At 35.4% G+C, this 14,288-nt stretch overlaps 1 protein-coding gene across 2 annotated transcripts in view; it reads left to right on the top strand.

Annotated features, from left to right (window-relative positions):
* Positions 1 to 355: 355 nt before the first annotated feature.
* The window catches only part of Vps45 (vacuolar protein sorting 45 homolog), a 60,976-nt gene continuing 47,043 nt past the window's right edge, over positions 356 to 14,288 (top strand). For both annotated transcript variants that reach the window (XM_076861728.1, XM_076861729.1), the window contains exons 1-8: positions 356 to 563; positions 1,152 to 1,286; positions 3,920 to 3,980; positions 8,554 to 8,633; positions 10,451 to 10,519; positions 10,634 to 10,771; positions 11,220 to 11,330; positions 13,776 to 13,910. In XM_076861728.1, coding sequence (XP_076717843.1) covers positions 471 to 563; positions 1,152 to 1,286; positions 3,920 to 3,980; positions 8,554 to 8,633; positions 10,451 to 10,519; positions 10,634 to 10,771; positions 11,220 to 11,330; positions 13,776 to 13,910 — 822 coding nt within the window. In that variant the 5' untranslated portion in view covers positions 356 to 470. The remainder of the gene's footprint in view (positions 564 to 1,151; positions 1,287 to 3,919; positions 3,981 to 8,553; positions 8,634 to 10,450; positions 10,520 to 10,633; positions 10,772 to 11,219; positions 11,331 to 13,775; positions 13,911 to 14,288) is intronic.

Consider the following 14,288-nt stretch of genomic DNA (forward strand, 5'->3'; position numbering starts at 1 on the left):
CAGCACCGGGCCCCTCCGCTCGCCCCGTCCCCGCCGCGCCCGAGAAGGCGCGCAGGCACGCGGCGACCACGGCCACGCTCGGTCCTTCTCGCCTCCGAGCCGGCCTCAGAGTGAGGCGCCATCCTCTACCCGCGCGGGAGAGGTTCGGGCCGAGGCCCGGGTAAGGCACCCACTGCCCGGAGGGGTCTGAGAGCCCAGGCTGCCGACCCCTCCGGGCGGAAGGAAGCTCGCGCGTCAAGCCCGAGCGCCGCACCTCCCGCGCTCTCACCGTGTTTTCCCACCCCGCGGAGAGGCTTCCCCGCCAGGACTCTACAGCGGAACTACAACTCCCAACGCGGTGGCCGCCCGGACTCCCGGAAGCCGAGGCCTGGCTTAGCGGAAGCCGCTGCGACCCCGCCAACAGGCCGGGTGTTAATTCAGCTAGAAAAAGGGGGCGGGAAGGGCTGCGGGGCACCTGTCAGCTCGCCACCATGAACGTGGTTTTCGCTGTTAAGCAGTATGTCTCCAAAATGATAGAGGACAGCGGGCCCGGGATGAAAGTGCTTCTCATGGACAGAGAGACGGTGAGTTTGCTTTCGCTCGGTGTTTGTGTGTGAAGGAACCCTCCTTTCACAGAGGGTTTAGTATTTAATGCAGATCCCAAGGCTCGGTTCTGCGTGGGACTGAAAAGTTGCATAAAGCTTCGCAGTGGGTTTCCAGTTAAAGGGCTTTCACTGCTGCCCGCAGACTTTTGTACCTGGAACCGCGTCTCTGCCAAGAAGTCATTCCTGGAAGAGCATTGGGAACCTTCGGGGTGCCTGGCATTTCCGCTCAACCTTGCACTTTTAAAATAAAGCTGTCGGAGGCTCAAGTTGATGCCTCAGGGTTTTTTTTGTTGGCCACAGATTTAAAAAAAAAAAAAAAAGAAGAAAAAAAAAAAGAACTCTAAGGCTACGGAGAAATTATTTTTGGAAATTTATGGATTGTTTGTGTTCAGAGAGATCGTGTTTTTCATTCTGATACATTACTATACTTTTTGGATGTTCCGTAGATGTTATTCCGTATGTTAATGTGTAAATTACCCTAAGTACTAGTGGGAAAAAAAGATATAATATTGATGCTTGTTTTTATTATTCTGAGCTAGCATAATCTTAGTTCATTCTTCTTTGCAGACTGGCATAGTGAGTATGGTATACACACAATCTGAGATTCTTCAGAAGGAAGTGTACCTTTTTGAACGCATTGATTCTCAAAATCGAGAGATCATGAAACACCTGAAGGCAATTTGTTTTCTTCGACCTACGAAGGTACTATGTAAATCGACCTGCTGTCTGCTTAGGCAAATGCAGAACTCTCTGTTCTGAAAGCCAAGAAGGCAAAATAAATTTGTATTATCATCATTTGTGGCATCATAATTTTCATGGTTTGTCAAGAGTTATAACCTTCATTGTTCTCATTTCCATAGCTCAGTTTACCCCTTACAGCCACTTCTTATTTCAAGATATCGTTTAGGTTCACGATTATTCCCAAAGTCATAAGCAACTCTAAGAACCACATCACTTTATTCCTGGACCGACCTCCATACTTACTACTGAACACCATTTCCACTTAGTCTTATACACAACTATTAGTTTCTTGAGCTGTTACCATTTCATTTACGTCTATGTTCAGGAAACGATAATGGCTCAATTTGATTTCCATGATTAGTAGTTTAGCAAAGTTCTTCCTTCAGCTGGTTTGGTCTTCCCTTACTTATCCTACCTTTCTATGTACTGATTTTCTTCCTCCACTCGAACCAACTAGGCCTTTTTATCATCCCTAGACATGGTCATTCCTGTCCCTTCTTTCTTTGTTTTCCCCTAATCAAAGGATCTTTAGCCATTTGTCAGTTTTTGTTCATCAGCTTCTAAATCTAGCTTGAGTATCTCCTTTAAAAATTCTTTCCTATTTCAATCCCAGTTTGTACATTCTCTTGCCTCATTCATATTCTTAAATTCTAATGCACTTTTATCACATTTGTATTTTCCAAAATGCAAATCTGATCATGTCATCCCTATTTTAAATCTTTGAATGACTTATTATTGCTTTTATGATAAAGCAAAACTTCTTTCTTTTTTTCTACAAGGCCCAATATAGGTCTAAATCCTACACGGTCTCCAGTCTCATTTCAAATCATTTCCCTTTTTACACCCTGTACCTTAGCCACACTAATCTTTTAGTTCACACTATTCTCCTTGTTTCATCAGGCCAGAGGACCTTTGCATAGTCTCTTCTCATCCCTAAACAAACCTTTCCTGGCCTTCCTGACCAAGTAAAACCCCTTTTATAAGCACTTCCAGCACCCATCTTCCTCTCTCATCACTTGTCATGATAGAAGTTGTGAGGTATAAATGATTACTTAATATCTGTCTCACCTACTAGCAGTAAGCTCCATGACAGCAGAGATGTTATCTGTTTTTCTGACTTATATGTCCCTCATACCAGACACTCGATAAATAGCTGCTGAATTAATGAATACATATTGAGTTATGGTGGTTTCCAATTGTTTCACATTTGTACTCACGAAACTTTGGCTTGAGAGGGATCTTAGAGATCATTTAGTTCATTATTTCCTACATTTTTAATGAGAAAATATCATTCACAGTTATATATTTTCTCTCAAACTCTCAGGCTTTGTTATTTTTATCTAGCATACTATGAGGAAGTAATATTAAGTTTAAAATATTTTTATTAAGAACAGTTTGTTCTTAAGATTATATCATAAAATTAATTTTTAATTTATTTTAAGTCTAAATGATAGTTAAGCTTGTTTCCATTTAATAAGCAATGTTCATTTCTTTTTTGTTTTGCAGTACTGGAGATTGAACTCACAGCTCTTTACCACTGAGCTACATTCTCCAATCTACAGTCTTTTTTTTTTTTTAGTTGTAGATGGATACAATACCTTTATCTTATTTATTTATTTTTATGTGGTACTGAGGATCCAACCCAGAGCCTCACACTTGCTAGGCAAACGCTCTACCACTGAGCCACAACCTCAGCTCCTACAACCTCAGCTCTTTTTTTTTTTTTGGAGACAAGATCTCACTGAATTTCTGAGGTTGGCTTCAAATCCTGCTTCGGCCTCCTGAGCAGATGCAATTACAGATGTACACCACTGTTCCCAGCTAAAATGTGCATTTCTTAAACTAATTTTAATACTGTATATTCATGTGATATTTTTTAAAAATTCAGGAATTATATATCATGTTTACTTTGGAGGCCCAATTTATAGTGAAATTTAACTATGGGTACTACAAAAAAAAACATGCAATTTGATATTATGTAATTGGAATTCTCATATTTCAACCACATAAAAATAACTCATTTTTTTGCTTGTAACACTCATTTTATTTTAAAATAATACAATTATAGAAAAGGTCTTTGCCTGATGTTGCAAATATTTACAAATATTGCTGTTGTTCAGACTCTTAGGTCCAATAAGTTAAAAGCCGAAGTGAATATAATTAACTATATTTTCTCTTGAATGTTGTTGAAGGACCAGATGCATTTTGATGTTTGGGGTGGAAATTTTTTCATCAGATGAATATAATTTATAGACAAGCAACTTGAGGCAAATTTGAAGAAATATTACTAATTTTATGTTGTATTTCAATATGTGGCCTTTATATATTTAACTTAATTTGGCCAGGATAATTCAGCTAATTAATATTTTACATTAATTAATATTACCTGTTTCCTATTAAATCATGTGTATGATTCTGATCATTATGTTTAATGTAGCTCTTTTTTTGTCCCCAGTCCTCACTGCCCAACATACACACAGTCTCAACCTCAGCATACAGTAGGCTCTCAGAAAATCAATGAATGAATGGATAATACTTGTTATTTTTTTATTTAAGCAACTCCCCTCATAATTTGTTTGCTCTTTATTTTCTAGGAGAATGTGGATTATCTAATTCAGGAGCTTCGAAGACCTAAATACAGTATATATTTTATTTGTAAGTATGTTAATTCACTTTTTCAATCATATACTTATATCCCCCTACTATGTTCCACTGAACACTTCATATCAAGTTCATTGAATTCATCACCATAAAAGTCTAGTTTAGTTAGTGTTCAATCAAAGTATTATAAGTATTGTGACCAGCATTCTCTTTCAGAGAACTAAATATGGTTTTCATTCATTGATTGCCTTGATTTTAAAAATTTAAGTGTTTTTGTGACTTTATCTTATTTATTTATTTTTATGTGGTGAGAATCGAACCCAGTGCCTCATACATGCTAGGCAAGCACTCTACCACTGAGCCCCAATCACAGCCCCTAAAAATTTTAAGTTTTATTTGCCTTTCAAGATGCTTCATAAGTCAAAAGTTGTAAGTAGCCAAATTTTATATCCCACCTCCATCAAAACAAAGTCTATATTTATTCCTATTTTTCACTTATGAATTGAGGTATATAAACTGATTTATTTATTTGGGAGAGGATATACTTGAGTTTGTGGGAAAACCAGAGGTTTCTTTATGTACCAGATGAAAACATCCCAATTCTCTTTGCCACTTTATCTAATTCATGAAAGTATAAACCATCAGGAAGTTATCTCTTATGTGTATACCTTTTTTAGGTAGAGGGTGCATAGGGAAACTATAGAAGTAAACTAAATTTATGTTTGCTATACAATTTATATGGATTTTTCTGATCTAATACATTCTGCTATGGAAATTACATCTGTTCTCCTCTAGATGTCATTATTGATCTTTGTAGGAAAGCTATAACCTATTTGGTAATGTTTCCAAAACCAAGAACAAAACATAACACTCACTTAACTTACTTAATAGTAAGCAGGGCATTTGAGAGGTTTTAAAAATAACTTAAAGGCTTTAGAATTTTAGGGTTTAGACTATAAGGCATACATATTTTCTTTAATGATATCCAGGGGGCCAGGGTTGTGGCTCAGTGGTAGAGTGCTTGCCTAGCATGCCTGAAGCACTGAGTTCGATCTCTGTCACCACATAAAAATAAAAACAAATAAAATAGAGTTATATCATTTTATTTCATTTGGCTCTTTGCAACATTCCAAGAGGTAAAAATAGGTTATTTTATTTGTCTCTCATCCTAGGTTTTGTTTAGGGCTAATAGTCACAGGTTTTCCTTCTTTCTTCCTTTCTTCCTCTTTCTTTCTAATTTTCCTTCTTTCTTCTTTATTTGCAGTACTGATGATTGAACCTAGGGCCTTACCAATGCTAAACAAGTTTTCTGCCATTGAGCTATATCCCCAACAGACAATTTTACTTTTGAGATGGTCTTGCTAAGTTGCCCAGGCTAGCCTTCAACTTGAAATGCTCCTGCCTCCGCTTTCCCAGTTTCTGGGATTACAGCCATGGGCCATTGCCCTGCAGCTTTCCTTTTTTAATTAAACTTTTTATTTTGAAATAATTGTAGAGTTACATGTGCTATGGTTTGAATATGATTTATCCCCTCTAAAACTCATGTTGAAATTTAATCGCTGTAGTAGGATATTAAAAGGTAGGAAAATTTAAGAAGCAATTGATATAAACTTTAAGAGGTTATTGATCCATTTATGTGATTGAAGTGTTAATGTGTTATTTGAATGGATCTGCTTTAAAAGCTTAGATGGACTAGGTCTCTCCGTCTTACCATGTGATGCCTTGCACTGCCTCAGGACTATACCAGCAGGAAGGCCATCCACAGATGCTGCCCTAATCTTTGGACCAGAACCATGAGCCAAAATAAATTTCTTTTCCTTATAACTTACCCAGTTTGAGGTATTGTGTTATTAGCAGCTGAAAACTGACAAAGATAACATGCAGTTGTTAAAAATAATACAGAAATCTCATATCTTTTACCCATTTCCCCCTAATGTAGCATCTTACATGACAATATTGTGTACAAAATCACAACCAGCATATTAACATTGATACATTCAGGTTACAGAACATTTCTGTCTCCACAAGGTTCTCATATTGGGCTTTTATGAGCCATGTCCACTTCTTTCCTACCTTAACCCATCATTAACCCTGGGAACTATTGTTCTGTTCTCCATTCTGTAATTTTGTCATTTCAAAAGTATGGAATAAATGGAATCATACAATATGTAACCTTTTGGGATTGGCTTTTTTCACTTAGCATAGTTCTCTGAAGATTCATCCAGGTTGTTGTGTATATCAGCAGTTTGTTTCTTTTTATTGCTGAGTAGTATTTCATTGTAAATTTTATTTAACTATTCCCTGTTTCCAGTTTTGACTACTACAAATAAAACTACTTTAAATATCTTTATATAGGTTTTTATGTGAACATAGTCTTTATTTATTCAGATAAATAAAGCTTAGGAATGCAATTGCTGGGTCATGTGGTAGTTATTTGTGTTTAGTGTTTTAAGAAACTGCCAAATATTTTCCAGAATAACTACAACATTTTACATGTCCACTAGCAATATACTGGTGATCTGGTTTCTTTGCATCTTCTCAGGCATTTGGTATTATCTCTGTATTTTATTTTAGCATTTTTTAGTCTTATCACAAGCTAGGTCCTCTGTTAATATATATAAATAAAATATCAACATATATTCATGTATGTATGGGTGTGTAATATACATGTATATATTTGGCAGCATAGAGAATATCTATACATATTCATATATGTATATAGAGAATATCTATACATATTCATATTCTCTATGCTGCCAAATTTAATTGGATATATAATATAAATACTGTTTTACTAAGACTCTACTAAAAATTGAAGGGGGTCATGTGACAAAAGACCATTTTATCCTGTAAAGAGAGTTCTTTCATGCAACAATTGAGATTAAGGATAGTAATGATAATTAAGAGTATTTACTGGGCTGGGATTGTGGCTCAGTGTTAGAGCGCTCACCTAGCATGGGCGGGACCCAGGTTCGATCCTCAGCATTACATAAAAGTAAAGGCATTGTGTTGTGTCCATCTACACCTAAAAAATTAAAAAAATAATAAAAAATTTAAAAAGAGTATTTACTCTTCTGCTTCTAAAGATTGCTTAATTCAAGACATAACTATGAAGTGGAAGAAAAAAATTATATTAGTTAATACTAAATCTATGAAAAATAGATTTGTTAAAGTAAACTAAAATATGTTTTTTATACTAATTTTGTGGGGCAAGGTACCAGGCAATGAACTCACAGGCACTCGGCCACTGCGCCATATCCCCAAGTCCTTTTTCTATTTTATTTAGAGACAGGGTCTCACTTATTGCTTTTTGCTAAGGGTGGCTTTGAACTCCTGATCCTCCTACCTCAGCCTCCTGAGCTGCTGCGAATACAGACGTGTGCCACATAGGCAGCTATTGGAATTTTATGCATTATAAATTTTTAGCACAATTTATATTGACACTAAACTGTCTTTTGTTTATCTTTTTTCTTATCATTTTTTGGCATGTTTTAGGCCTACTAAATTGGTTATATAACCAGCTCTTGCTCTTATTAAAAAACTTTTTATTATGAAAATTTTCAAATGTATAACAATATAACAAATCTCAGAGTACCCATCACCCAAGTTCAACAATTATTGAGCCATGCCCAATCTTGTTTTAGCTATGTTGACACCTTCTCCTCCATCAATATTATTTTGAAGCAAATCTAAGACATCATACATTTCATCCATAAGTATTTCAATATGCCTCTCTAAAAGATAGATTAATTTTTATAAATACTAGTATTTTAGACAAATAAAAAATGAAAAATAATTCCTTAATATTTTCAAATACCCATTCAGTGTTCAAATTTCAAATTCTCTAATGTCTTTTTTTTCATTGTTTGTTTGAATCAGGATCAAAATAAAGTTCACATATTGCTATTGGTCAATATGTTGAATTTCTTTAATCTTCTATAGGTCCCTCTCTTCCATTCAATTTATTTATTGAAGAAACTAATTTTTCCTCAGCCTGAATCTTGCTGATTGTATTCCTGCGGGGGTAGTTGTACATGTTCCTTGAAATTCAAAATATTCTTCTTTCCTTGTACCTATAAATTTGTAGGTCGATATGGAGCCTTATTTAGATGTCTCAGTTTCCTTTTGGAAAGAATAATTAAGTGATGTGGTATAGTTTCATTGGATATTTCTTCTTGTGATACTAGCAGCTGTAGATAAACAATGCTTAGATCCATCTACTGATTCATTAGGGGCTGGAAAAATTGATGAAATTCTAATTATTAACATTCTTTCTTTGTTTTTTAGATGGAATATTTCCATAAAGAAAATCTTTTCTAGTTTCTTTTTTGGTTCAATGTCTATATATAATAGAGGATAAGAGCTTCTTTCTTTCCCTTTAGTTGTTATTTTCAATGTAATAACTTGGTTCCCTGATATCCACCAGTCATAGCCCCCCTTTTTCAGTCCTGTTATTAATTTATGCATTTAAACACCTTTATGCTTCTCATTCCAATTTGAAGCAGTGTGGTTTGGCATATACCACAATATGTATCAAACATTGCTTGTTCCTTAGGCTTTAACTCTCAGGCCCATTTATGTCTTATTGCAGCAGAGATGATCTTGCACACTCATGTGTCTGTTTCAGATTTCAGTAATGTGATCAGCAAGAGTGATGTGAAGTCATTAGCTGAAGCTGATGAACAGGAAGTTGTGGCTGAGGTTCAGGTAAACATGTTGGTCCTGTAACACTGTCTTATTTGGCCCTTTTAAAAGATCTTAGTCTAAAAATAAGGTGAGCTGGAGTTGTAGCCTAGAGGTTGAGCGCTTGCCTAGCAAGTGGTTGTGCGCTTGTGAGGCACTGGGTTCAATCCTCAGCTCCACACCAATAAATAAAGATAGTGTGTCCATCTACAACTAAAAAACTTTTTAAAAATAAATAAATAAAAATAAGGAAGGTGCTATCTCAATTTAGGACGCTATTGACTAGATGGAATAACTATGCCAGACTACTTATATTCAGAAAGTTTGGAAGAGGTATCAAATTGGATAAGAACAATTAAAGGAATAAGTAAAAAGGAGAGAGGGCTAATGAATTGATAGGAAGAGTTTCACTGGGTTGAGGACAGTCAAGTATGTCCTATGTTAGTTTTATGAACCACACTATAAAAATGTTCATCAACAGGACTATACTTAATGGGAAGAGAATAACAAGAATGGTTGTGAATGACATTTCTTAAAGTTCTATTTGTGGTTATTATTCTTTGGGAGGTAATGGATGACTTTTGTCATTAGGTTAAAACTTGGAAACTCCTAAACATTCATTCTGCATGCTATATAATACAGCACTAAAAAACCAGGACATATTATATTACCTTTCCTTCTTGAATACTGTAGTATTCTTAAATACATTTATCACAAAAGTGTGAATATATTTATCACGTAAGTGAAAAATATTGTCTTCAGGGGCAGCAAATAAATTAGTTTTGAATTTTTTAGAAGAACTGCTAGGTGAATTGTTATTTTTTTATATTTTTGGTACTGGGAATTTAACCCAAAGGTACTTTACCATGGAGCTACATCCCCAGTCCTTTTTATTTTTCATTTTAAGGCAGGGTCTCACTAAGTTGCTGAGAGCCTCACTAAATTGCTAAAGCTGTACTCAAACTTGCAATCCTCCTGACTCAGCCTCCCAAGTTGCTGAGATTATAGGCAAGCAACACTATGCCTGGCTGATAAATGAATTTTTCAAATGACCAATTTTTTTTTTTTTTTTTTTTGGATACTGGGGATTGAACTCAGGGGCACTTGACCACTGAGCCATCCCCAGCCCTATTTTGTATTTTATTTAGAGTTGCTTAGTGCCTCACTTTTGCTGAGGCTGGTTTTGAACTTGTAATCCTTCTGCCTCAGCCTCCCAAGCTGCTGGGATTATAGGTGTGTGCCACTGTGCCCAGCTAAATGACCTATTTTAAATCATATTCTTCCTCATGAGAATGTATTAGCCGGGTGGAGTGGCCCTCGGCTATAATCCTAGCAGCTTGGTAGGCTGAGTCAGGAAGATCGAAGGCTCAAAGCCAGCCTCAGCAACTTGGGGAGGCCCTAAGCAATTTAGTAAGACCCTGCCTTACAATAAAAAGGGCTGGGAATGTGACTCAGTTTTTAAGGGCCCCTGGATTCAATCCCTAGTACCAAAAAAAAAAAAAAGGGATACATTAGATAGCAAAGCTCTTTTTAATCTGAGTGTAACTTTGTGTATCCTATAGCAGTGTTTTATTTTTACTAATTGATATGTGTATAGAGGTCTCCTGAAATATAATGTGTATACTGCTATGACTTTTGTTTTTTTTAAATTCATCATTATTGCTGGTGGTTTATAATTATTTTAATTCTACCACACTATTGTTACTCAATTTTTATTTGAACATTTCATATTTCTTTATACCTGTGTCTTACCATTTGTTTATATCCTAGTATTTTATCACATATAATACTTGTGCTTTATAGAATTCATGGAATGACTAATCTTGATGCTTTATTTACAGGAATTTTATGGTGATTACATTGCTGTGAATCCACATTTGTTTTCCCTCAATATTTTGGGTTGCTGTCAGGTATGAAGTGAAAGGATTTAAAAAATAATTTATTGGGTGGAGTTAATTCAGCAATAAATTGGACTTGTAAGAGAAATAAAATATTTTCTCTGAATGTATGTTTTTAACACAAAGGGTCGAAATTGGGATCCAGCTCAACTATCCAGAACAACTCAAGGTCTGACAGCTCTTCTTTTATCTCTGAAGAAGTGTCCCATGATTCGTTATCAGCTTTCATCAGAGGCAGCAAAGAGACTGGCAGAATGTGTAAAGGTATGGCATTCCCTGTGCCTGGCTCCAAATCATCAAGGCCATTTATTTCCCTTTTGTATTTTAGAAACCATCAGGAATATTTTCTCTACAGCCAAGGGGAGGTTGATATGTTAGGTTTACTGGCAAAGAAGAATGTCTATATATAATTCAAAACAAAAAAAGCAACAAATTAGAGCTAAGTTTGGATCTAACCTAACAAACATTCACAAGCTTTTTGGATAAACGACTGGTAGAGTTTCAAGTCTTAAGCTTTTACATAGTATGCTGCAAAACTTGTAAAGTTTAAAAAAAAAAAAAAAAACTTGTAACGTTTTAAAATCCTTTTATGGAAGGCCTATGAGGGTATGAAGAATGGCTGAAAGTGATTTTATTTATCAATTTTCTATTTTTACCATCTCTATCTACAGCTAATTAGTTGTTCAAACCTTCTCTCTCTCTTACCCTACAGCAAGTAATAACTAAAGAATATGAGCTGTTTGAATTCCGTCGGACAGAGGTTCCTCCATTGCTACTTATTTTAGATCGCTGCGATGACGCCATCACTCCATTGCTCAACCAGGTGTAGAACCCTTTGTTAGCATGATATAAGGATGATTTTAAGTGACATTCATCCAACTGCAGACATAGTCCCTTCACTTGCCTCCTTTTCCCCTCTGTTCTTGTTTCTTTGCCTAGTATTTCTTGGTGTTTTGGTATCACTATTTTTCCAACCACAGTCACGGTCACTCCCTCTTCCGCCTCTTCCTTCCTATCCCTTTCTGCCACTACTCCCACCCCTAATCAAGGATTCTTGTTTGTTTGTTTGTTTGTTTGTTTCTTTGTTGTTGCTTTTGTTAGAGCATTATAATTATATGTAGTATTTAGTTTAATTTTGACAAAACCACGCATGTAAGGAATTTGATTTTAATCCCCATTCCCCCTCCCTCTTCTTTCCCTCCTACCTCCTCTTATTTTCTCTCTTCTCCTCTATTGATCTTTCTTTCTTTATTTATTTTTGCCTAATCATGGGTTCTCATTTCCAGTGTTTAATTCTATATGCTCTTTTCCATTATTATTGTATTGCCTTAGTGTAGACCCTAATCTCTTATAGAAACACTGCAATAGTCACCTGTTTGGTTCCTTTCTTTTAATTTCTTTTCACTCGAATATATTCCACAAACACGATGTTATTGAATTATTTTTCCTAAGCCCAATTCCAATCCTATTATTTCTGGCCTAAAACTCTTCATTGGTTCCCATCTGCCTGCTGGGTTAAAACACAACACACGCACCCCTGACTTTGGCATACCGGCTTCTTAACAGTGTGTACTAAACCTCATATAAAACTGATAGCTCACTGCTACATAGACGCCACATGTTTTCTTGACATCTTGCTTTTGCTGTGACCACTGTCTAAACTCTGAAATGTTGGAATACCTTCTCTTCCCATCTTTATTTATCAAAATTTTCTCCCTTAAAACCACTCATAAGTCACATAACATCTTCTTGAAGACTGTGTCCTTTTATTCAGATAGGTTCTTTTATCCCTAAAATCACTGTGGAACTGTGTCTCCACTGTATCTGGACCTGCACTGAGTTCTGTCTTTGGTTGTTTTTACCCTTCCCTGGATTACATGATCTGTTCAGGCAAACTGTGTCTCACCAGTGTTTATTTTCTTTCAAGTAAAAGCACAGTTCCTTGCACTTAGTAGGTGCTTGATGGCTCTCCATGAATAATGACTTTGGATTTATAAGGAAAAGCAGAATCTGTTTCAGTTTCTGCCCAGCTTATAATGTTGATGCTAAGAGAAATCTGTAGCTGTGGAAACTTCTTTATTGTATAAGATAATCCTGTATTTCTAAAATTGAAAGTAACATATGTTTACTAAAGAAATCTTTGATAATATAAAAAGTTAGAAAAATAATTGCCTATAATTCTGTCTCACAAAGTAAAGCAACCATTTGTTCAACAATTTTCACTAAGAATCTATTATGTGCCACACACTAAACTAAGTACTAGAGATAAAAGGTCAGGAGATGCAGTCTTTGCCTTCAAAAAACTCAATGGCCCAATGCGGAAAACAGAAAACACATGGCTTTATTACAGCGTAAAGTGGTGTGGTAGAGCCAAGTACAAAATATGACATTATACTTATTTTAAATGCCCTAATGGAACTTGTTTTATTAAAGGTTCCTTTGGCAAATGTTTTAGGAAATAAAGCACCTTCTTTTGTTAATTTATAAGTTATTTATTAATAAATCTAGTTTGTTTGAACTAAAATATATTTATATAAAAATTTTAGCATTTGAATTCTAGATTTAAAAGATAACATGCTGGAAATATTTAGTTTTATGTAATGGACTTATGACAGAAGTAATCCATTCTCCATTAGTGGTGAGAAGGCAAAATTTGGAAGTGTTTTCTTTTCAGTTTTACCAGATGAATTTACATTTGAGTACCAATCTTCTTTGTAATTTGTACTAGGTAAAAATATAAAACAAAGTGGATTGAGAGGCAAGTTTTCTGAATATGCCAGTGTTTTGACCAACTCACAAGGTTTCTTCTGATAATATTAGTGTTCCCAGGATAAATATAGCATCTCTCAGATCTGCAAGAACACACTTCTCATGCTGCAGAAAACCACAGAAGCGTACAGGAAATGGCACAGCTTGTCACTGCAGTACCGATATAGCCCTGTCTGTGAAGCCAAAAATATACTCAATTCACAGGCGAAAATTAGAGCTAATGATAAATATAATTTGTTTTCTTTCTATCAAGAATATTAATCTTGTTGTCTTTCTTCCAAAAGTGTGAAATCTAAAAGTATTTTGACTTTTGGGTGTTTAACCAATTAAAATGATAATATTAATGCTTATTATAGCATAAACTATTAATAAAATTTGAACAAAATAGAGAATCTTCATGTAAGCAGACTAGTTATCAATTTTACTTATTTTCCTGAATATGTACTATATCCATGTTTTGTTAATAACCAATTTTTTTTTGTCTTAATTCTTTATTTAGTGGACATATCAGGCCATGGTTCATGAACTACTAGGCATAAACAACAATCGGATTGATCTTTCCAGAGTGCCGGGGATTAGTAAAGACTTAAGAGAGGTGGTTCTGTCTGCTGAAAATGATGAATTCTATGCTAATGTAGGTGGTGTTAAATTTTTAAAATTTTGTTTGTTTTTATGTAACAAGGTCAATATTGACTTGTTAGAATGGGGACAGGTATGGGATTTCATGTAAAAAAAATGATAGAAGCATACCACAGATAGGTTGCATCTCAAAGGAATGCAAAAGACTTGGATTCTGATCCTCTAAAATAATTTTTTTCCATAGATATCACATAGTTATTTACTTCCCTCCCTTCCAGTGGCTCTTTGTGAGAATAATAATGGTATTCATCACTGGTGTCCTGGCTAATGTCCAAATTTGGTAATTAAAATGGAATTTTCCCTTCAATTCTGTATTCAGGATTCTTTTTCACTTCTTTTAAATTATCTGAAAGACTAGTTCATGAACTGTCTT

This window comes from Callospermophilus lateralis, chromosome 7 (genome assembly GCF_048772815.1).
Source record: "Callospermophilus lateralis isolate mCalLat2 chromosome 7, mCalLat2.hap1, whole genome shotgun sequence".
Taxonomy (NCBI): domain Eukaryota; kingdom Metazoa; phylum Chordata; class Mammalia; order Rodentia; family Sciuridae; genus Callospermophilus; species Callospermophilus lateralis.